The sequence below is a fragment of the Cetorhinus maximus genome, chromosome 8 (genome assembly GCF_964194155.1).
Source record: "Cetorhinus maximus chromosome 8, sCetMax3.hap1.1, whole genome shotgun sequence".
Lineage (NCBI taxonomy): Eukaryota > Metazoa > Chordata > Chondrichthyes > Lamniformes > Cetorhinidae > Cetorhinus > Cetorhinus maximus.
This window is the reverse complement of record NC_135886.1, coordinates 36,571,133-36,598,205: the sequence shown is the minus strand read 5'-3', so window position 1 is coordinate 36,598,205 and position 27,073 is coordinate 36,571,133. Positions and strand designations below refer to the sequence as shown.

Here is a 27,073-nt window from a genome sequence, read left to right as displayed (position 1 = left end):
AGATGGGGAGTGATAAAAGGTGGAGGCCAGATCTGATTTGGCCAAAAAAAGTGATGGGCTCTGTGGCAATAGAGTTGATGGCAGGGGTCAAAAACAATGACTTTAGTCTTTCTGATTTTATTTGAGGAAATTGTGGTTCACCCACGATGATTATAGCACAGAAGTGGTTGTAGGGTCAAGAGAGCTGGAGCAAAGGTAAATCTGAGCAAATTAAGCTTACATAATATGAAAGTTGACCATGGTTCTTCAGATGGTCAGTGACAACATTTAGATTTGGAAGAGGATAGGTTCAAAGACAATACTTTGGAAGACAATAAAAAACATTTCCAGAAATGTGAGGCTTGGATAGATAGAAACAGAACTACACTAAGAGAGTACACAGAGCTGGACAAAAATGGAAAAGAATGACATGGTCCACATTACAAATGCAGTAAAGAAATCAAAGAGACCAGCAGGGATAATGCACCATGATCACTGATGTTTGTGACTTTGGCCAGGTGCATCTTGGTGCTGTAAGCAGGGTGGTAACTTGATTTGAAGGATTTGGACAGAAATATTGAAAGAGATAGGCATGAAAATGAGAGATGATGAAACAGCTAAGGGAAGAAATTGGGGATGGGTCAGTATTTGCAGAAAACAAACATTATCTATTTGGATAAAATGTACTATATTTGAATTTTCAGAAAGCCTTTTAAAAAGTAATACATGGTAATCTGATGACTAAAGTTAAAGCATGTGGAGCCTTGGGATAACTAGCAGAATGGATTACACCCTGAGTATAAAACAGGAAACAGACGCAGGAGTTAAGGGCAGTTACACACACTGGCAAAAAGGTAAGAAGTGGTATTCCATGAGGATCGATGATGGACCACTGTTGTTCATAACATTTGTATGGACTCAGGAATTGGAAGCACAATTTCAAAATTTGCAGATAGCGCCAAACTGGGAGGTACATTTAATACAGAAGACAACTGTGACAAAATACAAGGAGACATTCACAAACTTGCAGAATGGACATGCAATTCACAAATTAATTTCAATATAGAGAAGTGCAAGACAAATCATTTTGGTAGGAAGAATAAGAATTCTACAAACTCTTTGGAAAGTATGAGTTTATTTGGGGTAGAGGACCAGAGAGATCTAAGGGTACAAGCACACAAGTCACTAAATGTAGTGATTAATAAGGCCATAAAAAAGCAAGCAGCAAGCAAAGCACTTGTGGGCATTTATAGAGAGATTGAATTAATTAGCAGAAAATTTGAGGTAAATTTGTGTAGGGCCCTTGGTTAGACTACACGGAGTATTGTGAACTGTTCCGGTTTTCATATCATAAAAAAAATAGAAGCATTGGAGAAGCTGTAATAAACATTTACAAGGATAATGCCAGGACTGAAAGGTTGTACCTATCAGGAAAGATTGAATAGCCTGGGGCTCTTTTCTCAGTAAGAGAAAGCTGAGGGGTGAGCTGGAAGAGCTCTTTAAGATTAAAAAAGAATTTGATAGGATAGATGTAGAAAAATGTTTTGGGAAACCAAAACCCAGAGTCATAAATGTAAAATAGTCACGAATGAACCAATTTGGGAATTTAGGAGAAATGTCTTTGTCCAGAGAGTGATAAGGATGTGGAACCAGCTATCACAAGGAATAGATAAGGCAATAGCATTTAAGGGGAAGCTACATAAACATAAGGGAGAAAGGGATAGAAGGTTATGCTGTTTAGGTTAGATAAAGAAAGGTGGGAAGAAGCTTGTATAGGGCATGAACACTAGTATAAACATGTTGCACTGAATAGACTGGTTCTGTGCTGTAGATTATATGTTATTCAATCATATGAGGATGCATTTTTAAGGAGGGAATGTTGACCATACATTTGAAAGAGAAAGAGATGGCACCCAAGGAACAAGGGACGTTAACATTAGCTAGCATGGAAGTCAGTGGATGGCTACCTTTAAAGTGCAATTATGAAACCTGATTTTCTGATTATGGGATAACTTAAATTGAGCTGGCCCAATAGATAGGTACGCATTTGCCTGCGTGATAGATAGCTGGTCTGGGCTAGAATGTTGAACAGGCTATAGGCATAGTAAAAGCTTGGTCAAAGAATGTGACATATTACACACCTGGTTGGGGACTGGGCAGTCCACTGAAACAGCAGTTAGACATTCAAAAGGAAATAGTGGTTGGACTGATATTGACTTCAGTTGCACAATGGAAACATGGGCACTACTGACACCAAATGTGGCACAAACCTAAGTTAAGAACTCCCATATCCTCTGGGAGTGACCATTTCAAACTTCGTGCAAAACCGTTACCTTTTTGCAAACATTCTTCCAATCTGACTGTTATACTTTTAACCATTTTCCCTTTCGGATTTAGACTCTGAATATCATTTTCAGCATTTTAGTTAACAATTTCACCCTTTTTACTGAATTTTTCAGCGGTTGTAGACCAGCAAACAGATGCTCAGACTTCTTGCCAGTGTCATCTTCTGCTGATGGGAGGTTTTTTCAATGGGGTCACAGCTCACAGTTGTTAGTTTAGCGAAGGTATCAAAGACCCATCCTTTCCCCTCTGAGTATTTCTTCTCCCAAAATTAAAGACAATTAACATAATGATGATATTTCTGTGGCCAGGTACCTGCTTAAAATTAATTGACTACAAATTCTTTCATTTAATTTAGGTTCACAGATGCCATCTGCAACACCTTGTACATGAAGAAAGCCACTGCAAGCTCTATAACCCATCCATTCACCTTTGTTCTGCTTTTGGTCCTTTCACTCATTGGTTTCCAAAGGGATTATAACAATTTCTGGCGTTTTAAAACCTTCAGGGACCCATGTGCCTCAACTAAAATATTGAAGACAAGAAAATTGGATTTGCTGCAGGCATTTAAATGGTAACCTTGAAGTCACTTTACATGAGTGTCGGGTCGTGACCTGTCATGTCTCCTGCTTCGGGGGAAATGGTATTCATTAGGAACTGGCAAGCAAGTTTAAAATTGTGGTCCTTCTGACCACCTCCTACAATTTGACTCCTCTTTATTTATAGTTTGCAAATTTGCAAATGTGATTATGTTCTATTGACAATCTGAATCCATGTCATTGATATAAATTGGAAAAGGTTGTGATCTAACACTGTGCCCTGGAGCACCCAGTGCTTGACCCCTCCTCAGCACAGCAGGACTCTTCCAACCAATAATCATTGTTTACTCTCCTTCTGTTAAATTTTGCAACTTTTACACTGCGTTCTCACAGCTTTCAAAATAACTAGTAGCCTTTTGTGTTGAAGTACACATAATCAAGGGGTTTATCAAGGCCCACTTGTTATCACAATTTTTAAGGCAAATTGTTTGTTTTCTAAATTATTTTTATGCTTTCCACAGCGCTGCATTAAAGTTGCCTCTCTGTGGCAATATAGCTGAAAAACATATTTGTAGCTGCAATGAAGGAGAGCAGGGAAAGAGGGCTGTGATATATTACCCAATTTGTGTTCCACTAAAATATGTTACCATCATAAACTGTGATACAAACTGTAACAATACAAAACAGTTATATTAATGCAAAGAAATGCTTATAGTTAAATGGCATACAGATGTAAAAAGGGTTAAATTGGCAATCTGATGTACAACACAATCACCCGAGAAATCAATGGCAAACATGAAGATAAAAAGCTAGTTGATGCTTATCATAAAGGAGGGGAAAATACTTTGAAAATTGTGAAATAAATCACAAATTACACACATGCTATTGAAGAGTGAAACTGTGAAGGAGCATGCAGTATATTCTCATTGACAATACAAATGTGCCTTTATGACTTGTTTGAGCCAAGTATAAAGGTCAAGCTACCAATTTATCACATTGATTGAAGACTCATGGATCAAAACATGTAACGTTGACCTTTATAGTTTAAACTTGTTAAGTTTCACGTTCAAAGTAATTTCGGTAACCCATAGATTGAAATTAATTGATATTAATCTGTGAAAATGAACTAAATTGCATTATGCGCTACCCATGAAAGCTTTCTTTTTCTTATTTAAAATATCTCTTGTAACATTCTGGAATTCTGATATTAAAATATTGTTTTGAAAACAAGTATACTGTTGGTGATCCAAGTGGATGAACACTTAAACGATTTGTATAGCTTTCCTCTGTTATTTTAAAGGAGGGTTTTACTTTACATGGATTAACATATCCACTAAAAACAAGGGCAAAGCATTCACAATGATCAAAGCACACTTGCACACTTTGCTTTTTGTCGTACTTTTTTACCAAGTAAACTGAAGTTACATATGCTCACACCATGTAAGTATGGAATATTGAGATCACATGGCCAATGACAGTGTCTATTACACATTTCTATTTACCAGTCAGAAGCACAGGTTGTCTCACCTGGATTATCAATTATCGTCATGTGGCTGGTGGCTAATATTGGACAACATTTTACTATACATAGCACTATAATTTTATGTTACTAAAAGTAATTTAATAGACAACATAAGTTAATAAACGTTCAAGAACAACATTAGCTTGTTAGCAAAGATTTATGGTTAAGAGTTCACTCTCTTGACCTAATTTTCACATGACTATTATAAGTACACTGGTAAACTATCCGGAGACAAAAACATTCTGTTTAAGATTTTCATTGGAGTATTCACTGCTAGATGAGAATACAAGAGCATTGTAAGTTTTTTCTTTCCTGTTTTGAGCAACTGCACCACTGAAGCCAGATTTCAAACTGGCTGACATCATGTACCAATTGTCACTTTCCTGGCCCATAATTAACTTCACTGAATATATTAAAGCTTCACCCCAGATATTAAAAGTTTCACTTTGATAATTATCAGCAGTTCTGTAATATAAACAACAGCAGCTTGCATTGAATAGCACCTTTAGTGTAGAAATATGTCCCCAAACACTTAACAGAGGCATTATCAAAATAATAGGTGCTAACCCAAGGAAGAAAATATTATTTGGGAAAGATTTAGATTTTAAGGAGGTTCTCCAAAGTAGAGCAGAGAGGTAGAGATGTTAGGCTGGAATTTCCACACCCTTGGGGTCTAGGTGGCTGAAGGGACAAACACCATTGGTGGGGGTTTCATAAATGGCCTGAGACAAAGAACAGAGAGTTCACGGTGGGACGGAGGATGTTAAAGAGACGGGGAGATATGAGACTATGGAGAAATCTAAACATGTGGTAAGAATTTGAGTTGAGGTACTGGGAGCTAATAAAGATGGACAATTGGTGCATTGATTTTTCTGTAGAGCAGGAAACAGGCAGCAGAAGTTTAGATGAGCTGAAGTTTGCAGAAAGTAAAAGATGGGTGGCTGGTCAGAAAAGTGTTGGAATAGTCCAATATGGAGGTTCCACATGGATAAAGGTTTAGCAGCAAATAGGAATAGACGCAAGTGATGTTATGGAATGGAGAAAGGTTTCTTTCATGCAGTTAATGATATACAGTCAGAAGCTCAGTTCAGGTTCAAACAGGACTCCAAGGTATAATAGCCTGGCTCAGTCACAAACAGTGAATGGATAAAATCAGTGACATGGGTACTGAGTTTGTGGCAATGGCAAAATGCATAGTTTATGTCTTCCAAATGTTGGAAATTGCAGTTCATCCAAGACTAGATGTCAGAGAACGAGTCTGACAACACAGGTAGTAAAGAGATCATGAGAGAAGTTAGGGAGGTAAGACTGGGTTCCATTAACATACCTGTAGAAACTAAACACGTCCACAGATCATGTCAAGTACACACATGTAGATGAAATTCTTTCTTAACATCCTAAGAAATTGTAGGAATGGGCACAGATCTGGAAGGTAACAACGTGTTCACTGATTTGGAGAGGAAGAAATATCAGGGAATGGGTGCGATGGGACTAACAGTGGATTTATGTGACCGCGGCTGGTGGTGATAGTTTTGAAAAGGAAGGGGGCAGGGCAGTACATGAGGAGAGGGAACATCAGAAAGCATGGGGGCTAGAAAGAGGATTTGAATGGCAGAAGTTTATTAGGCAAAAAGGGTGAAAGGTGCAGGAATTTGGGTCTCATGGATGAGATTAGTTTCCAGAACATTATGGGAGATGGTAGAGAAGCTAGAACTAGCTTCAGGACTAGACCAGGGGATGAGAGTTAGCTTGATGGTAGAGGTCGGAGTAGCTATTATGTGGTCACTATAGCGGTGAGATAGAAGTTCATGCATCTCCTGCACTAGATTTTGGAAGTGGGAGTGAAGAGACAGGGGAGAGGGGATGGTTAATTCCGAGCAGGAGAACGAGAATAAAATCACCAATTATGAGGAATTGCTGAATGCAACGGGCAAAGGAGGTATAGCGAGAGAATATCTCGTAGTAACGTCGGGCGGGGCTTGTGGTGTTGGGGTGTGGACGGGAGGGGGTGGTGGGGAGGCTTCTCAAGAATTTTAAATGACAGTTAGGGGGACTGGATCAGGGTGAGGTACGAAAGGAGGAATAAGTGCTGGAATATGGAATAAATCAATGGGGTCTGTCAACAAGTTTGATTTGAGGCAAATGGTGAGCAGATTATAAGCAAACACTTTGTGTGGCGAAAGTATCTTTTTCCTACTTGGTCAGAACCTGATCTGTGGAGCAAATGAAAAATAAGGTTTGGCAAGTGTTTGCTCGTTGAGACTATACTGTTCATGACCATGTCCAAATAAACGTAAACGATCTTGTAAATGTTTAAATCACAGCTTTAAAAACTGTGAAAGAAATGTTTTGGCATGCAAACTTCTGACAGTGATAACGTCATCTTTAGTGCTGAGTGCAAAGGGACGAGGCGTTGTCCTTGGCCACAGTTCCGCCTTAAATTGAGTGCTGAAGGCACAGCAGCATTATCACGGAGCGGGTGGGATCCAGGACGCTGTGAGTTCCAGTCATTACAGCAGGTAACTTTCAACAAGCAAGAGTTAGTTGTTGCTAATGTCCTGGTGCAGCTCAGACAGTTTCAGGTGCAGACGGCAGGTGCCTGGAGAAAGAGTTGTGACCTATTTTCTGTCTGAAATCCACAATGACAGTTTGCTTTTCTTTTTCCTCTCTCTCTCCCCCACCCCGGGCGTTTTGGTGACTGATTCTGGTGAAGTGCTGGGCAGCCGGGCTGCTGTATGCGGGAGTTGTCAGGTTTTGCCCAGTTTCCATATAAGGTAAAAACTCAAGAAACCGAGGTCTAGATGACTTTCCGCAAACTTGGAGGGGAGCAAACCAACCATTGATGAGACGTAACAGGAAACTTAACGGCATGGTCTGAATTGCCTAAGCCGTCCATGTGCGGTGTTAGTAAAGGAGGGGTTGCTGTATAATCGGGAGCTGAAATTGATGTGGGTTTGCTGCGGAGTTTGCGGGGTTATAGTGGCAGAACAAAAAAAAAATGATAATGAAATCTCTTTTGAGTGTTCTCTTTTAATTTTGTGACCCCAGTTTACAGGATTCAAACACGCCTCTGCTCAAATCCCTAATATTAACGGCCTTTTGTTGGGGGGGGGGGGGGGTGGGGGGCTTTAAATAAATGCACAGTTTAGTTCTTTCAAAATAATTTTCTCTTTTTTTCAATTAGAAAAATCTGAAGGGCATCCAAATGTAAAGTTCACAGGATGGCTAACAAATAGCGGTTAAGATGAAAGTGGAAAAGGGAAGCTGAGAAATGTCAGGTTTGTAATACAATAGAGAAACAGGGCACTGAAGGAGATCAGAAAAGGAAGTAATTGGGACAAAGTATGTATGAGGAAAGGTTAGTTAGTAATGTAAAAGGGAACACTATGAAATGTTGTATTAACATGCAAAGAAGTGAAAGGATGAGGTTAATGATGGACCTAAAAGGAAACCTTGTGGAGACAGAGGGCATGATGAGGTACTGAATGAATACTTCCCATCTGTCTGTCTTTATAGGGAAGAGATGCTTCCAGTGTCACAGTGAAGAAGAGTGGAATTGCAAACTTGGATAGGATAAAGAGGAGGTACTTAAGTAACTGGTGTCACTCAAAAGTTTAAACGTTACTCAGTCTAGATGGAATGCATCCTAAGTGGCTGAGGGAAGTAAGGGTGGAGACTTTAGCCATAATCTTTCAATCCTTCTTAGCATCACTGTACATCCTGAGGACTGGAGGGTTTAAATTCTTACACCCCTGTAACCACCCCCCCCCAAAAAAAAGGGAGAAAGAGGTGGATAAACCAATAACTACTGGCTAGTTGAAAACAGCAACAATGAGGAAACCTTCAGAGACAATGAGCCAGGGCAAAATTCCTTGTCACTTGGAATGTCACAAGAATGAACAAATGGCTTCCCATTGTGAATTTGTTGAAAGAAAATGACGCCAGTGAAATAATGGAGAGGGTTGATGAAGGTAGGGTAATGATGACTATACAAGTGGAATTTGATGAAGTGCCACGTTAGCAGATTTGGAAGCCCATGGGGTTAATGTGGTGGTGTGGAAATGGAACTAGCTAAGAGACTGAAAGCAGAGTGTGTGGTAAATGGTTGTTTCAAACTAGAGGGAAATATACAGTGGTGTTTCCTTGAGGTAGGTTATTAATAGACCACCTCCCTTTTATTTGTTATATATTAATGGCCTGGACTTGGGTTTAGTTTCAAAGTTTGCAAATGAGGGAAAGCTTGGAAATATAGCAGGTCAGTGGTAGTAGATTTCAGCATGGCATAGAGAGACTGGTGAAAGGGGCAGAGATGTGACAGAGACAGGAACAGAGAACCTGGGGGTTCACATCTGCAGATCTGTTGAAGGTGACAGAACAAGTTGAGAAGGCTGTTAGAAAGCATATGGGACCCCTGGCTTTATAATTAGAAGCATTGGGTGCTAAAGCAAGGAAATTTTGGTGAACCTTTATAGATGACTGGGTAGGCCACAGCTAGAGCACTGTGGCCAATTCTGGGAACTATATTTTAGAAAGCATGCCAGGAATGGGTGCAGTGGCAATTTACCAGGGGTGCGTGACTTCAGGTATGTGGGGAGACAAGTGAAGCTTAGATTGTTTTCCCTTGGAGAGAAGGTTAAGTGGAGATTTACTGGAGGTGTTTAAAATTATGAGGCATATTGATAAGGAATGCCCTAGCCTGGTGTTAACTGCCTCAACATAGAATCTGCACCTTTGCCACCTCTAAGGAAAATGCAGCCCATCCATTTTAAAAGGGGCCTAAAAGGTGTTAAAAGTGCTCACCTGCTTCAGGTAATGGGCTCCTTTGAGTTAAATATGAAAGATTTTGGCCACAATATTTCAATCCTATGTCATAAATTGAACTTCATTTACCTTTTTAAAGTAGGAACTGCGCACTGTACGCTCTGATCAGTTCAATGGGCAATTGGCAAAAAGATGCCCTCTAAAAAGATAAGTCTTGAATTATTTTTGTTGCTGCTACTCTGGTTGCACGGTGAGGGAGGGGAGCTACAAAAATGGTCTGGGCCAATGATGTCCCAAGAAACAACAACATTGAATAAAAAAAACATTCATGGGATGTGGGCTTTGCTGGCTGGGCCAGCATTTATTGCCTATCCCTAGTTGCCCTTGAGAAGGTGGTGGTGAGCAGCCTTCTTGAACCATTGCAGTCCATGTGGTGTAGGTACACCCACAGTACTGTTAGGATTGTGTACGATCACTTCCTCCCACTTTCCCTTGCTATCAGCAGCTAAGCCCTGACCTCCAATATTCAATCTGTGTTCCCTGTCAAGTTACCTTTTTGGTGCCTGCTGCTTGCCTGGTGAATGGATGACCAATCTGTGCACTTTGCCAGTTGACGTGACCACTGATTTTTAAATGGGGTAAAATCTACCACATAATGTGTCCATTCGTGAAAGCGCCTTTCCAATTTAACATTAGCTCCTGGTCAGTCTTTTGCTTCAAATCTGTGTGCATGGGATTTTTTCCGACCTACCTCGGCAATCTCCACCAGCAGTATGGCCAGAGCCCTCAATCCATTCCCCTGACTCTGGTTTATTGTGTGTCCCTCTATGACACTGTTGGTTCAACAGCATCCACACTTTAAATATTATCCTATATTTCTGATGCTGATTGACCCATTGTCTATTTTCTGTTTCTCTTTTGCTGTTTAGGGATTCCTCTGACCGCCCCCCCTCCCCGGACCAACCCCAGTCCCTGCCCAGCAATATATCTCTGCTAGATTTTAGAAGGAAAGGGGAACAGGTGTCTTCATAAGGGTATTGGGGAAATTGTAGGACAAGTTCTGATGGATTGATTATACACACAAATTATTTTAGTTATTGGATTAATAGCAATAATCCTGAGGGCCTGGAAATGGCCCTTTTTTTCTGCCTTTGGTCTGAAATATGAGGAAAGAAGCAGTGGGATTTTCGGCTTTACAGTTGCCTGTCTCCTCACTTTCCCACCCTATATTAGAATGAATAGGGACAACATTTTGGGTTGGTGAGCACAGAAGTGGGAAGTCTCAGCCAGCATGATTAGAAAGTGACCCGGACAGCAAATAGAAGAACAGGTCTAGTAGCATCCTTGATCTGAAACCCTCGGGCCTGATTGAATTTTGGATTTCAGATAATTTCAGTTTTCAGATACTGCAAATAGACATACTTGTCCTAGGCCTAGGCTAACTACAGCCAAAAGTAAATAAAATAGCTACAAAAGTAAGATGTATTACTGAATAATAAATACAGAGTACCTATAATAAGTTTCTTTTTGACATGTTCGCCACAAAATTCACAAGGTAAACAGTGCAGACAAACAACTAGACTTCCCACGCTAAATGTGTGAGACTCAAAATAAGTGTGCTTTTTGGATGTTTTCAGATTTATGGATAAAGGATACTTGAGTTGCTTGTTCTGTTACTTCCAATTATTGGTTTCAGTGTGTGTGCGCTGTTGGTTAAGTCAGTTACAGCAATCTTGTAAGAAGAATGTTCCACATCCTAAGTTTCAGGAGGATGTTCAACAGAATGTCTACAATGGTTTCATTTCATGTTGATGTTTTTAAAGGGGCGTTGACATGTCAGTTTTTTTTTTTGGCCCAGAGAAGTGTGCAGTGACTGAATTGATGATTTTGTGTGTGTTTATTTTCTGTTTATTTTTGATAGGGATCTTTGTGTCGCCAATACTTCAGAATTTACAGAGCCTCCTTGCACTTGTGCACAAAGACAATTGGAATATTGTTGTATCTGACATGGTATAAAGTTCTGGTGTGACCACATTTTGCAATCCTTTGGGTTTGGTCATTTGGACTCGCAAGTCATTTGAAAAGAAAATATGATGTCAGTTTCAGATAATGAAGTAAATCTTCACTTGGGGACAGAGTGAAAAACTATTGAAGGCCATTGTAAGCGTGGCTAGTGTACATTAGAGGGGGCTTTTTGATAGTTTGAAGCCACACAACTTTCAAATAGCAAGCTTGAAGTCAAATATGTTCTTCCTGTATATCTCACAGCCTAAATGAAGAAACAGTTAGTTGATTTTGAGTGAAAGTGAGGTGATTGGTATAGGTTTGATACTTTAAAGGCATGAAAATGGATGAAATATATATATATATATATATATATATATGACTACCTTCCCTTTGCTTTATCTACTTTTTTATTGTCAGTGATGTAGAAGCAGTAATAGGTTCTGAATGGCCACTTTGGCTGCTTTTTTTTCAGGCTGACCTGTCTAATTTCTCATAAGTATATTGATTAGATGTTGGTTGAATTTTGAATTGCATGTTGGTTGAGGTTTGAATTGCAAAGGAATTTGCAGTGTCATGGTTTGTTTTAGAAATTAATAATTAAGTCTGCTATTTGATTAGGGCTGCTATTGTTTTGTAGCTGAATTCCTTGGGATATTGATGATAACGTGCTGAATAAAGTAGTTTTTAAAAATTCTTTTCATGGGATGTGGACATCACTAGTAAGGCCAGCATTTGTTGCCCATCCCTAATTGCCCTTGAACTGAGTAGCATTGTTATGGGCTTGATTTTCCAGACAGGCTTCTCATCAGAAACATCAAACTTTATTTACAGACTGCTGCAGCAGTTACATGTTTCCATCAAGCTCCACAACTAGAAAAATTCCCACTCTAAGGTTCCCTGCGCTTAGAGCTGATTCATTCACACTGCCACGTATGCTATACAATACAGTAAGTCCTAAAGCTACAGTCACTACATTCCTTAAAGCTACAATTACTACAGGCATAGTGTGTCATTTCAGAGGGCAGTTAAGGGTCAATTGCATTGTTGGGAGTATAGAGTTACAGACCACGTAAGGACGGCAGATTTCCTTCCCTAAAGGGAATTAGTGAACCAGATTTGTTTTAATGGTTGTCATTGTCACATTACTTCAGATTTATTAATTGAATTTAAATTCCACCAGTTGCCATGGTGGGATTTGAACCCATGTCCCCAAAGCATTAGCCTGGCCTTCTGGGTTACTAATCCAGTGATATTACCACTATACCACCATCTCCCCTCTTTCTCCACACCTCCCTTACTGAAGGCACTAACTCATGTTGAGTTGTTGTTGTTTGTCCTCTGACAACTTGCCCAACTGATCATTCTTCATCCGTGTTGTCAGGCTTTGGAGATATTACAGCTAAACTTTATCTGTCCTTAGCTTGCATCCATAAATATACACAACAAGGGGTCATTGGCTAGTGATCAGGACTGGGGACTTAATTGGACTTTTTCTTTCTTTCCTGCCTCCATCTAATTTCCTAATCCAGGGCAGAGTATTGTCCACTCTGTCCTGGCTAAAATTGGTTACCCAATTAACTGTCACAACAGTATTACATCTTTCAGGCCTGTATAACTCATCAATATACCAAACTTATGGAGTCAAAACAATGATAATTGCAAAGATTTAAAAAAATATTTTGATGGTTCAGCCCTTGAACTTGTATGTTCTTGTCCAAAAGCTAAATTATTCTTTATTTTGTGTCAGAGCCCCATTGGTGGTATGGTTTATGAATCCCATAAATTTCAGCTTTTATGTGGTTTAACTTCATCATACTACTTTCTGGCCACATCCATCCTTTAAGAGCCTTATCAGATAGAATAAAGTAATTTTGGCTGGTGAATCTCCCCCACTGTCAGAATTCTGAGAGCCGGTCAGCTGTCCGCTTTCTTAACCAAGGATTGATGTCTAGAAATGTAATGAGAAGGTGCTGAGGTATTGGGAAGGAACAGCAAGAAGGCATCATGGTATGGACTTGGTTTACTGTAAAACTATATAAGCACAACAGAACTGTAATTTGCCTTTAAATATTCCAGTGGTACATTTAAATGGGATCTCCGGCATCTTCTGAAAATAATTCACTCAGCAGGATTACTGGAGCTGTCCTAATTACACAAGTCAATTATTGAAAGAGTATTGCCATCTTGAAGTTACATTTTGAATAGAGAGGAAGAAGTTTTTTTTTAACAAATCACGTGGTTGAATGAAGGCCACTTGCTGCTTTTTCTTTATGCCTCTTACACTGAAACATTCCAATTTATGTTGTCACCACACACTAAGTGGATTGAAAATAGGTGGAGCTGCTGACAAATTCCAGTCTCTAGTATTAAGAGGTAACATTCACATCATTCTAGTTGTCTCGCCTGATTGGCTTTGCACTGTAATTAACTTGCAGCTAAACTGTGGCAAATTTTCAGTTATTTATTCCTGTCATTGTGTAGTTTAAGAGAAAAATGCTGTCCTCTTGGACTAGCAGCTTGCTGCCACTGTCTGATTTGGGCCTGCCCTAAAAATCTCTGGGCATTTCGCTTGGGATAAGAAATGTACAAAGTATTTGAAATGCCAAATGTGAAGCTGCTGTTCTGAGTACACAGATTTCTTTTCTTTTAAATTTTTCTTTTGAATTGGCATAACTTCAAATGATTGTGTAGCTTTACTCTTTTCAATTAACTGGACATTAACAAAGTTGATATTTTACTGGCTTGATTTTCAAAGCTAATTTCAAGGCATTGTAGCTCTATTTGCACTGACTAATTTTTCATTGATACCATTTTGAAAATGAAAATGTTACACATGGAAGACACTTATTGCCTGCCTGTGGAATCTCCAATTAGGAAAAACTGAGTCCTGTTGCCACCATGTTGGTGACATTTTTTGGTAAAGATTAACTGATCTAGCTGATGTTAAACTTCTAAGATAAGTACCCTGTTGATCTTAAGTGTAAAGGTAGCACCTGCATTAGCCTGAAGATCTCCGATTTGGGGCTGCATTTTACATGCACCTGCCAGGTGCGTTTTCAGGGTGGAAGGGGGGGGTGGGGGCATGTAAAATTGGTCAGTTACCCAGCTCACCCCTCAAAATATGGGTAGGGGTGGTAGGTGGGTAGGCAGGTGTCAAAATTGGCAGCCCATTCGCCATATTTGAATAAATAACCAGGGTCAACTGGGCTTATTAACAAGCCAGTTGACCCTGATAATATGCTGCCCATGCCATAAAATGATTGATTGGTGTTGCCAGTTGGGTGAGAGTTGGCAGCCCAATTTTTAATTTTTTGGATTGGGAGGCCACCATCCCAGGCTAGAAGCCCCCCTTCCTACCAACCTGCAGCATTAATCACTCCACCCCTACTCTCTCTCTCTCTCTCTCTCTCTCTCCCCACTTCCCCCACCCACCCTTCCAACCTGCCCAAATGCTCCCTGTCCAAGACCCTGGACTTGCCTGTCTCCAGGATCCATGGGCTGCCTTCTTCCTCGTTGCATTGCCCACTAATGCACCTTTGCCGCTGCCAGGACTGCTGGAGCTGCTGGCTACTTGGATTGGCCGGCAGCTCCTGAGGGCAGGACTTCTTCCCCAGTGAGGGTGAGAAGTCCCACACTGGCCCTATTTAGCCCGTTATGGCTGCAAGGCGGGCTGGCATGGGGCAGGCTGGCTCCCTGCTGAGGTGCTTTGGAGCCATCCTCTGCCCCGCCCTTTCTGCCCTTGTTTTCTGGTTAAAGAGCCAGCCGGAATAGTATTTTGGTTTCAGTGTCCTGGGTTAGGGCAGTGTTTCAGCCTGGACACCCAATCCAGATTTATGCCCATTGACTCATACTAAAATTATGAATGTGAAGGCACATTAGGAAAGGCAAATTGAATTCCATGGTCCAGGAGCTTGCTGGTATTTGTGTAAGGGTTGCTGGCATCCACAGAACTGTAAGAAATCTATTGGGGAGGGAGCAGGGTAGAGAATGGGCCTTACACCTTAAATGAGTCAGTAGATCCTTGGATACTCTTTTTTTTAAATGTCATTTTCCCTCTTAGAAGATGAAGTTGCATTCTTTATATTAGTGCCAAAGGTATGTGATCATCATAAAACAGTTTCAGTGTTGCAATCGTACAATATATTGTAGCTCGAAGGTGTGTTAAGCAATTGGATCAAAATGTGCCAGGAATGGGTAGAGAACTATGAGGAATAGCTGTACAGATTATACCCACAAGTCAGTGGTTACTGTTCCTTAAAAACATTTCACAGTTCCAGGTAATAAAGTGTACATCTGCGTTTTGAATCCATTTTGCCCAAGGCAAAATGTGTGCCTGCAAACGTGTGAGATGTTTTAGGATAGAGAGCCTTGACTTTTTTTGTGTTTATTCTACAGTAAATACTTTTCACCCAGACTAGTGGTTAATTTATTTTTCTCCAATCTTGTTTTGTACTAAAAATGTTTAATTATGAAATCCCAATTAGAATGTTGGTACTAAATTGTGACAGGCTCCTAATATTGTTGTGCTTTGTATTATTTGAAAATCTGCCTTTGCTACAGTGTAGAACAATTCATTCATTAGTTTTTATGGGGATAAAAAAAAGACTAATTATTGAGCAGAACTCAAAATGAGGCCACAGAATTCATGAAGTAACCTTTGTTAAAGAGGGAATAAATGGGGTTGGGGAAGGGTATTGGTGGATGGCAGGTGAACAATTTACCTTCCCTAATGTTGATATAGAATTAAGTCAGTTTCATAACTAAGGGGCTATGGTCCATATGTTAATAGGGAGTTAAGAAGGATGCAGGGAATTTTATTATTTATTCATTCATGGGATGTGGGCATCGCTGGCGAGACCAACATTTATCGCCCATTCCTAATTCCTCTTGTTCAGAGAGCATTAAAGAATCAACCACATTGCTGTGGGTCTGGAGTCACATGTAGGCCAGACCAGGTAAGGACATCAGATTTCCTTCCCTAGAGGGCATTAGTGAACCAGATTTTTACAACAATCGACAATAGTTTCATGGCCATCATTAGACTTTTAATTCCAGATTTTGATTGAATTCAAATTCTACCATCTGCCATGGCAGGATTCAAACCAGAGTCCCCAGAGCATTACCCTGGGTCTCTAGATTACTGGTCCAGTGACAATACCACTACACCACCTCTCCCTAAGTTTGATTGCAGTGGTGATACCAAAATATTCAGTGAGTTGAGGCAAAATAAAGATATAAGGTTGTGGCAGGAACAGATTTGTTGGGCTAAAAAATAACATTTTTGTTATTTTTAATAAATATGCTTTAGGAGAGGTCATAGTTTTCCTTTGAAAGTTGATCTGTTATTGTCTGACCCAAGATATATCCGTTGAGCTAATGGGCCTCTGTATCATTTTAAGGGTTTTGCTGCTGATACAGAAGCAGTGTGAATAAAACAACTAATTTGTTACTTGAAAATGTTGTGATTGAGATGCTTTTTTTATTAAGAAAACTCAACATATATTAGTTTTTGGCTGGACGTAAAGATTGTTACAACAATCTCCGTAGGGACCAACAACTTTGACAATTCAAATTTCCTTTTTAAGTTATTGTCAGAAAGGATGACTTGGCAAGATTTCACATTTTAAAACTTTTACTGTAACAAATGACTAAAATCACTAAAGACTGAACACTTTTTGTAGGCAACTTATAATTTAAAATACAGAGTGACATTTCCCTTGTTGCACACTTTGTGGAATTACAGTCCTTCTTGCAAATGGTGCACAGTTGTTCCCACTCTACCGAGTAGTAACTTCAAATGACCAGCTCCAGGTTCTTTTATCAGCTTTCAGAGTTCCTTAAATCCACTGACAGCAGCAAGGCCAATTTAGATGATGCTTCTTCTCTCTTGCAATGTCAGAACAAATCTGCCAGAATCCTTAGATGGCTGCAGGATGCATCTCTTCAATTAAGGAATGAATCCCTCCCACACCTGGCTTGTTGGCCCACAAAGTCAAGCAGCCATTTCTTTCTGTTGACCCACAGAACATCTGCTGTCTGGCTGTAATATTCATTGATTTGTAGGGAAGACTATACCCTGATCTCAAAACATGGCTTCTTCTGCCCTCTTTCCCCATGGCAATGTGAAACACATTAATCTTGCATCCAAGTAGAAATGCTAATTAGCTATCTTTGATCGCAACTCCCTTTCATCCTGGAAGTAAATGGACAGTTTACAGCACAACTGTTTAAAACTCTATCTACACCACTTTTCTGGGACTTTAGGAGACTCGGCTGGGATTGGGGCGGGACTGGAAATTCCCGCTCAAGCTCAATGAACCTTTGGCTGATTCGTCAAATTTTTCGTCCCACTCTTGATGATTCCTGCTGCAGTCAAACCGGAAAATCCCGGTCTCAAAGTTTACTCGTTGTATACTTGGAGACTGTTCCTATTGTCTCCAAGCATAAATATCTTGCACCTTCCTCTCAGTAAAACAATCTAAGCCTTCCTTTGATCTCCTAATAATCAAACCACCCAAGCTTACTGTCAGGCAGACTGCAGAACAGGTCACATGACCCACTTCATTTATGCTAAGTTTAAAGCTACAGTCTGGAAATATCTTCTAAACTTCAAATGTAACAAGATACTTGCACATAAAAAATAATTGCATGAATAATTGTAAAGTTCCCAAACTAATCCTCAGTGTTTCAGACCAAATTACAATTGACAGTGGTCCAGGGTATTGACTGTGCTCCCTGCATTTAACCTGGTAAGTTAATGATCTTGGTCCGAGTTCCAGTAATTGACCTAAATGTGGGGATGAAAGGTGTTCCAAGCTACTATCACTTGCATAACATCAAAGCCTCAATTTTAATCTAACCTGCCTGGCAGGAACAAGATCTGTCTAGGTCACAGCCCTCATCTTACGCTCAACCTGAATTTACCCTTCATTGAAGTCAGTGATGTAAAATCAGGCAGGGTGTAAGACAGATGTCTGATCAAATCTGCCCCATTTATGTTAAAACTGCTGCAAAATCAGAAGCTTTTTCTTTATAGCTGAAAGTTTGATCCCTGTTGCATTCCTTTACGCCATCTGTTTTAATTGACAATAGGCTCCAATTCTCATCACAGTGGACCCTGATTCTGAAAATGCTGAGTAACATGGTCGTTATTTTTGTGTCCTGTGGTTTATTGTCTAATTGGAAAATTAGTTTCAGTTGGAAATAGTTTATCAATTTTTGTTCTGTTTATCCGTCCCTATTCAAAGTTATATTTAACAAAGAAGATAAACCAAGGTTTGTAGCTGTAATGAATTAATTTGGGTTTTAAGCATTTTCAAGGAGTCATAAATTGCACTGTCTCGTCTTCGAAAATTGCATCAAAGGCATATGAATGACATATTGTTTTTTTTTTCATTTACAACTTGGATCAAAGTATTTGTAGTAACAGCACAAAAATGCTTGCCTGAAGCAAGTTCTGTTCAAACTTGATTACAAGACAGATGTTGCATGTTGACTAGTCATTTGTTTAATCTGTTTTATGGAATTTTTCAACATTTGTGAAGTAGAATAGATATTTTTCCAATGTCTGGAGTTAATACCTCTATTTAATGGAGTTGAGCTTTTTGCAGCAAAATCAATTTTAAATAGACCCCATATTAATGCTAAGATAAAAGCAAAAAACTGCAGATGCTGGAAATCCAAAACAAAAATAAAAATACCTGGAAAAACTCAGCAGGTCTGACAGCATCTGCGGAGAGGAACACTGTTAACGTTTCGAGTCCGTATGACTCTTCAACAGAACTAAGGGAAAAATAGAAAAGAGATGAAATATAAGCTGGTTTAAGGGTGGGTGGGACAGGATAGAGGGCCAGTGATAGGTGGAGATAGACAAAAGGACAAAGAGATGTTGAAGGTGTGATATTATCCAAGGAATGTGCTAATAGGTGACATTTAAGGGTAGAAAGCAGGACGAGCAAGGTACAGATAGCCCTAGTGGGGTGGGGGGAAGGGATCGAAATAAGCTAAAAGGTAGAGATAAAACAATGGATGGAAATACATTTTAAAAATAATGGAAATAGGTGGGAAAAGAAAACTCTATATAAATTATTGGAAAAAGGGGGATCGGAAAGGGGGTGGGGATTGAGGAGAGAGAGTTCGTGATCTAAAATTGTTGAACTCAATATTCAGTCCGGAAGGCTGTAAAGTACCTAGTCGGAAGATGAGGTGCTGTTCCTCCAGTTTGCGTTGAGCTTCACTGGAACAATGCAGCAGGCCAAGGACGGACATGTGGGCATGAGAGCAGGGTGGAGTGTTGAAATGGCAAGCAACAGGGAGGTCTGGGTTATGCTTGCGGACAGACCGAAGGTGTTCCGCAAAGTGGTCACCCAGTCTGCGTTTGGTCTCTCCAATGTAGACGAAACTGCATTGGGAGCAGTGAATGCAGTAGACTAAATTGAGGGAAGTGCAAGTGAAATGCTACTTCACTTGAAAGGACTGTTTGGGCCCTTAGACGGTGAGGAGAGGGGAAATAAAGGGGCAGGTGTTGCACCTTCTGCGGTTGCATGGGAAGGTGCCATGGGAGGGGGTTGAGGTGTAGGGGGTGATGGAGGAGTGGGCCTTTTAGCCTATTTCAAATGGGCTAAAAACTCAAATATAATGACTGTTATTTTGCGAAGTTAAGATCATTAATGGCCTGCTGCTAACAGCTTGACCCCATCCCCCACTCAAAACAAAACAAAAATTGAGTTGCTCGTGGTTCTACAAATGTTGGATGAAAAATGTTTGCTCATCCTTATTTGGCAATAATAAAATCCCTAAAAAATAAGAAAGCTATTTGATAAGTATACAACTCTGATGCTAATAATAACTTGAAACTGTTTACTTAAATTGTCCCCAGAACTCAAATTCTCTGTGGATGACATAGTTCATTAACTTATAAAATGGTCTTTATTTTAAACTTTAAATCTCCCATCTACACTGCTTCCATTGTGCAGTTACCCTGGGAAATACTGGCAGTTCTTTAGTACCTTCCACATCTATGAGTTTGGGCATTCTGTCAACATTTTCAGGCAAATTTAATGCTTTCGCCGTTATTAATGTGTACACTGTCAATTGTAATTTGGGCTGAAACACTTTGAGGATTAGTTTGGGAACGTTACAGTTATTCTTGCATTTATTTTTTATGTGCAAGTATCTTGTTACATTTGAAGTTTAAAAGATTACTATATTTCCAGACTGTAGCTTTAAACTTAGCATAAATGAAGTGGGTCATGTGACCTGTTCTGCAGTCTGCCTGACAGTAAGCTTGGGTGGTTTGATTGTTAGGAGATCAAAGGAAGGCTTAGATTGTTTCACTGAGAGGAAACTCTTTCGAGTTATCAACAGTCACAGATTGCAACTCTTTCAAGTACAATCACAGTTCTGGGTTTCCGGGAGTGGGATATGAACCCACAACCCTCTGATTCAAAGGCGAGGGTGCTATGAACTGAGCCACAGCTGACACCTCCTTCACTGAGAGGAAGGTGCAAGATATTTATGCTTGGAGACAATAGGAACAGTCTCCGAGTATACAACGAGTAGACTTTTGAGGTCCGGATTTTCCGGCCCTGATTGCGGTGGGAATCGCCGCGGGTGGGACGAAAAATTTGATGGATCAGCCAAAGGTTCATTGAGCTTGGGTGGGAATTTCCAGTCCTGTCCGAGAAAGAGAGAGCCTGAGCGTTGCAAATTGCCACAAAATTGCTGTCAACCTCTTGAGTTTCAAGAAATAGCTGCCTTTGCACATCAAGTACCAATTAAACCTGCTACAGACACTTAGGGCTGCTACTCAACAGCATAAGGAACCCTTTTAACAATGAGATTTACATTTCTCCAAAGCTATTCAAACTCTCCAGCCCAGAAAGAGAACAATTGAAACTGGATTCTTACTCCTGTGGGTAATAAATTGCTCTTAAATTTAAAAAAAAATGTTTTCTTGTTTTTCTTTCCTTTTTAATCTCTTGTAAACAATCTTTCAGTTTGCGACTTGATGTTTAATTTATCCAATTTCCTTCCAAGTATAGGCAGGATGAACGGGTGGGCAACAACTTGGAAGGTGGGATACAATGTGACAAAGTGTGAAGTTCTCCACTTTGTTTAGAAAAAAAAAAGATTTATTTGAATGTTGGGAAACATTGCATTGAGAGACCTAGATATCCTTGCACAAGGACCACCAAAAAGTTAACATGCAGGTTCATAAAGCAGTTTGGGGGGGCGGTGTAGGGAATGATATGTCTGCTTTTGTTACAAATAGATTGGAATGTGAGTTTAAAAAGTCTTATTGCAAATATACAGGATATTAGTGAAGCCACACCTACAGTAGTGTGTGCAGGTTTGGTATCCTTGCCTAAGGATATACTTGGTGCTGGAGGGAGTGCAACAATGGTTCACTACACTGGTTCCTGTGATAAGGTGATTGCAGTTTAAGGAGAGATTGAGTGGACTAAGCTCATATTCCCTGAGGTTTAGAAAAATAGGAGGTGATCAAATTAAATATAGCATTTTTAAGGGGCTTGACAGGATAGATGCTGGGAAAATGATTCCCCTAGAGTATGGGTCACAGCCTCAGAATAAAATTTAGGGCTGATAAGCGGAGAAATTTCTTCACTCAAAGGGTTGTGAATCCTTGCAATTCTCTACCCCAGAGAGCTGTGGGTGCTCAGTTATTGGGCGTATTCAAGACCAATGGATTATGCGATATGGAAATGTGAGGGAAGGAAGAAGGTCTTGCTGGGAGGCATAGCAGGCTTGAAAGGCCAAACAGCCTACTCCAACTCACATTTCTTATGCAGCTTTACACTCCATCAAATTCTGCGCTGATCTGTCGTCGAGCATTTGACTGTAAGGAAGGTATTGTATCCAAATCTGATCCCATTTAGACCAAGGCAAACATATTTATACTTTACAATAAGAAATGATGGGATTACCATCAGTTTCTTCTCCACAACTAAAGTAGTTAGCCCCACCATGGATTTTGCTTAGATCAGCTAACTCTATGACAACCACAGTTGCTTCGGACTTTTCTAGCCTGTACGATGCAGTATACATTATGAGAATAATTTTACTCACTTGTGTTATTGAGGAGGCAATAAATCAATTCTTCATTTTCTTGAAAAAAGAATAGTTTTAATAGCTGATAATTTTCTTTTAACTGCAGCTTGCTGAGCTTCAAACATTGCGCATAAAAATGACAATGTCCCATTCAGATATTCAGGAAGCGATGTATGTTCTTTATTGTAGAATGCCAAACTTTGGTGGTGGAAATAAATGTGGCGTCTGCCAGAAGACTGTGTACTTTGCTGAGGAGGTGCAGTGTGATGGGAAATACTTTCACAAGCCCTGTTTCCGTTGCAGTGAGTATTTTATGGAATTTGAACTATTTCTTCTATCTTGAGATCCAGTTTTTAAATGGTAGGTTCTTGCAAGTTGACTCCAATTCTCCTTTTGTTCCAGTATTAACATCTTGAGGGATAGTATTCATGTCCACAAATATTTACTCTTTACGGTCTCTTCTATTGCAGTCGAAACAGTGAATTTACATTGAAATACTGAAGAACAGGGTTTTCAATTATTGGCAGCATTTTTAAGGATTGCAGTATTTTCTCGCAGCAAACTTCAATAAACAAGTCTTGCTGGTGTTACAGAGCAGTCCGTAGAATGCCTTATACATTTGTTTAATTAATTTCACAATCACATTTGTGGATTAATACTATGATCAGTCACCAGGAACAGATCCGACATTCTTTAATTCTTCTTCTTGCTCTCCTTTGCAATCACCCCACTACCCCACCCTACCTGTTGTTGATGACCAATTGGTATCTTTTAAAACATATGGGCCAGGAGGAATGGGAGTGCTTTCCTGGGCACTGGAAAGAATTCTTGAGCCCCCGGGAAACATCCTTGCCTTTACTTCCTAGTCCCAGCAACCCAAGAGCTCCCTTTCCCTTTCCCAGCACTAACTTTATACAAGGACCATTATTTTTGGTTCTCTGACTCCTGTTACCATTTCTACACTTGTTTGCTGGTTGTAAATTGTAGGCATTGAAGCATTATTAAAATAATTATTGAATTACAATTGGCCCCCTGCTGGGCTTTCTACAGGTGTTTTGCTCCTGCCTTCAAAATGTACCTTGGATCCAAACCAACCCCAGTATTTTAACTCTGACACTCTTGTAGAAATGGCAAGAGCAGTTTGTACTCCTGTTTTTAAATTTTTTTCAGTTACCCCTCACTTTTCAGGGTTGGGGGGAGAATAAAGGAACAGCTGTTGTTGACCTATGTTAAAGTCAGTGGCATATTTTGGCTGGATGAGCTCACACTTTACCACCAATTCCTTTCATCATTTTTTTTTGTGGAACCATTTACTGGCCTCCCTCCCACATCGATCCCCAACTCATATTTGACAGTTGGGTTAATAAGAATTGTGAAAGGTGAAATGTTGCTGACAAAAGTATTTTTATTACTGATGTTATGAAAGTGCTGTTATTTACATTACTGTTCAGCCAGTTAGTTGTTACGCAGTAAATATTCATTTCTTGTATTGAATGCTTGGAAGGAACTGGCTGTCTGTATTCCTAATCTATGTTCTACAAAATTAACAGTCTTGATGAACAACTTTCAAGTTTGCTATTAGCAGTTGGGAGTTGTCAATCTCTGCCCACTTGTGGCATGATACCACAGATCCCCAAATACTCCTTTACTGCCTCCATTTGTCAGGAATCTCTTGACTAATATCTGTTCCTGGAATGTTAAATTATGGCCAAGATTTAATTAGACATCTTTAGAAAGACGACAGGAAACGTTCACCATATTGTCTTCATCTAGGCAAAGGATAGGAAAAGTTGTAGGGGTGAAGGAGATGGAATGAGTATTTTCAGTTTCTGCACCACATCACCATCTAAGTAAGCTATTATTGAATCATCTTGGTTTGAATGCACTCTGGTAATCTACAGCCTTTCTTGTGACAGCTCTTAGCTGATGCTGTAGCTCACATCAGCTAACTGGCCTCTATAGGGGAGGATTAGAGCAAGGAGAAACAATGAACAGGCAGATCTGAGGTAGTGAATTAAAAAATTTTTTTTTAGAAAATAAAATGGAGGGAGAGAGCAATAATGGAAATCCCCAAGGGTAACGGCTGATGTGCAACATAATAGGTCCTCATCCATATACAGATATGTAATGCTCATTTGAGACTAATGACGCACTATTTAAACTTTTTAAGTCAAGTCCATTCATCAAAATTGATCTTAATCAAAATTTTAAATGCATTTTTACCTCTTTAGTCTCACGTTGTAAATACTAACTTGAGGTTTTAGTGTACTGTGTGCATAGTCTCATGTATTTGAAACAGTGATGTTTTTCCAAACATATAAACTGGCATTGTTTTTTTTTGTGTGATCCAGCATCATATACACTTTAGAATTTACTTGCAATATTTAAATGCGAAGGATGTTTTGGGGTTGATTTTAACCAAGGGAGTGTTGCACACTTGGAGGTCCCATCTTCGGATGTGACGTTAAACCAAGATCCTGTCAGTCTTTGGAGGTGGATATTAATAAATCGCATGGCTTCATTTGTAGAAGCAATTTCCGCAGTACCCTTCCGCATCGTTATCCTTCAACCAATACAGTTAGAGCAGGCTTCCCATCTAGCAGAAGATAGAGAGGTACCACGTGACCAGGTTAAACTCTGTCCCATGACTTGAATGCAGCATGAGGAATCAACCATATTCTAGCCCTCAGATGGCACCTTTATTGCCAGAAAGTCTTTGCTTCCATTCTTGACAACTGATCTTGACAGCTGCTGATCAAAATGGAAACTAGTGTAATTTGCTATGTTCATTAGCAGGCTAAGTCCAGGAAATTCCCATGTTTGGAGGAAGTGGTTAACAGGCAGCCACATGTAAATGTGATGTCTAACTGGCAGGTTGTGAAATGGCTTGAGAATGAAAAGGACACCTGGGGGTGGAGCTGTTTAAAGTTGCAAGTGCACTGGAGGTTGCTGTACCATGTGTTTCCTACTGAAAATAGCACCATTCCAAGGTGACTAAAACCCTGGAAACCAAGGAAATTCACTCCCATGGCATTCTTTGTATTGTCCTAGAAATACAACTGAAGTCTGTATTTTCTCAGTCATTCTGCTTGTGGACATTTTAATGACTTTCATTACCCTCCACGTCCACTCCTTGCCTGGGGTTTTTCCCAAAACCAAACGCATAATGATGCATTTAGCTACATTTGTCACATATAGCCCAATCCTCTAATTTGGGTAAATTGAACAGCAAGAAATTGATTTTAATCCAAATTTGCAACCCATTTGCACATTTTTATGTCCCCTACAAACTTGACATTATGTTAATGCCCTTATCTAAATCAAAGTTTAAGGATGATGACCACAACAAGTTGATACAGAACCTGCAGGGCTCCACTGGGATATAGGTTCCATACAGATCAGTTTCCATTGATAACAGCTGCCATTACATGATTGCAGCCAGTTTCCCATCCACCATAGTAGTTGATTATATATCATATTTTAAATATAATTTGGCCTGATGATAACACTTTATCAAAGGTATTCTGGAAATGAAGCTTTATAACATCCACTTGATCATTTCATCAATTGGAAATTTCCACTACCACAAAATTTAAATTCTCTAAGGTTTTATTGGGGTACAATGAATACAAGCCTTTGGGTGCAAGTTCTGTTGATTGAATATTTTACAGGACTTTAATTACAGACCCTTTAATGTAATGTTTGCCATTTTAATTAGCATGATATTAGTTTTGTTAGCAACAAACTCCTACAGTTGAATCTATTTAACAAACTCCAGTTTCAGCATATTTACTGAATTAAAGGAGTTACAATTGCCAGCTGCTGCAGGATGGTTCATGTGCCAAGTATGGTATGGCACCAAAGTGCTCAATTTTTATCTGACTGTAACGGTAGGCACTGTTGGAACATAAAGACTTTGACAACTTTTCAATGGTTATGAACCATTACTTGTAATCCTAATTTGTTCAGACTGGTCAAATAGAGACTCCTGTCTCTAAACCAGTTCACATCCAGCAGAATATTTATCTGCAATGGTACATGCACTCTCAAGTCTGTTATCTGTTTTGCAGGATGGAATATGTCATAGATGATGTATGACACCTAGCCACTGTAAGAACCCAAATAAAAATCATGCTTTGTAAAGTCAAATATTATTGAAACAAACCTAATGTCGATTTAAATATTGAGACAAAAGCATGACATTTTCTGCTAAATGCAGTGTACTTTGTTCCCTGGGTATTCAGCTGTTGGGAACTCTTCCAACTGGTGCTTTCAGTTTTGAAACCTTAATGTAGGATTTGCCAATTTAATGTTGAATATTAACCAAAATTTGTTTAAAAAAAAACAGTCTGTCTGACTGCCATGTATGGGTTGAAAGGTAAGCCAAGATACTGGAACGCTTTAACAAGCAAAGGCTGTCTGAGTTGAATATTCTAAATGTTACACATAAGCAACTTATTAAAAAGGATGAGTTTTGGAAGGCATGCTAGCTAAACTAATCTATCCACAAATTATAGTTCATCCTTCCCCTCAGAAATATTTCCCTTATTTTAATAACGTTGGGAGACTCATGGTATTTGGGAGTGATCACAGCCAAATTTAATTTTGCACGAAGGATCAAAATAACATTCCAGTTGATGCTGTCAGTTCCTTTATTATCTCCATTGAAACCACCCATTCAGGGAAAATTGGAAACCAACTGAACAGAACTTCAGAAAGCTGGAATTTTGTTTTAATGTTTATCTTTTGTGACACAACTTTGGCATTTAAAGAATGCATGAAGAAAATTGGAGCAGACTCCATGTAGTCCTTGATGAATGTGTGAAGCTGAGTTTTAGGTAGGAAAGTAAAA

At 39.6% G+C, this 27,073-nt stretch overlaps 1 protein-coding gene across 2 annotated transcripts in view; it reads left to right on the top strand.

Annotated features, from left to right (window-relative positions):
• Positions 1-6,772: 6,772 nt before the first annotated feature.
• LOC144683561 (cysteine and glycine-rich protein 1-like) overlaps positions 6,773-27,073 on the top strand; it is a 33,501-nt gene continuing 13,200 nt past the window's right edge. Inside the window, exons 1-2 of one of the 2 annotated variants that reach the window (XM_078546696.1) lie at positions 6,773-6,902; positions 22,411-22,523. In XM_078546696.1, coding sequence (XP_078402822.1) covers positions 22,412-22,523 — 112 coding nt within the window. In that variant the 5' untranslated portion in view covers positions 6,773-6,902; position 22,411. Of the gene's footprint in view, positions 6,903-22,404; positions 22,524-27,073 lie in introns of those variants that run through there. The other variant, XM_078546697.1, reaches the window with a different exon arrangement.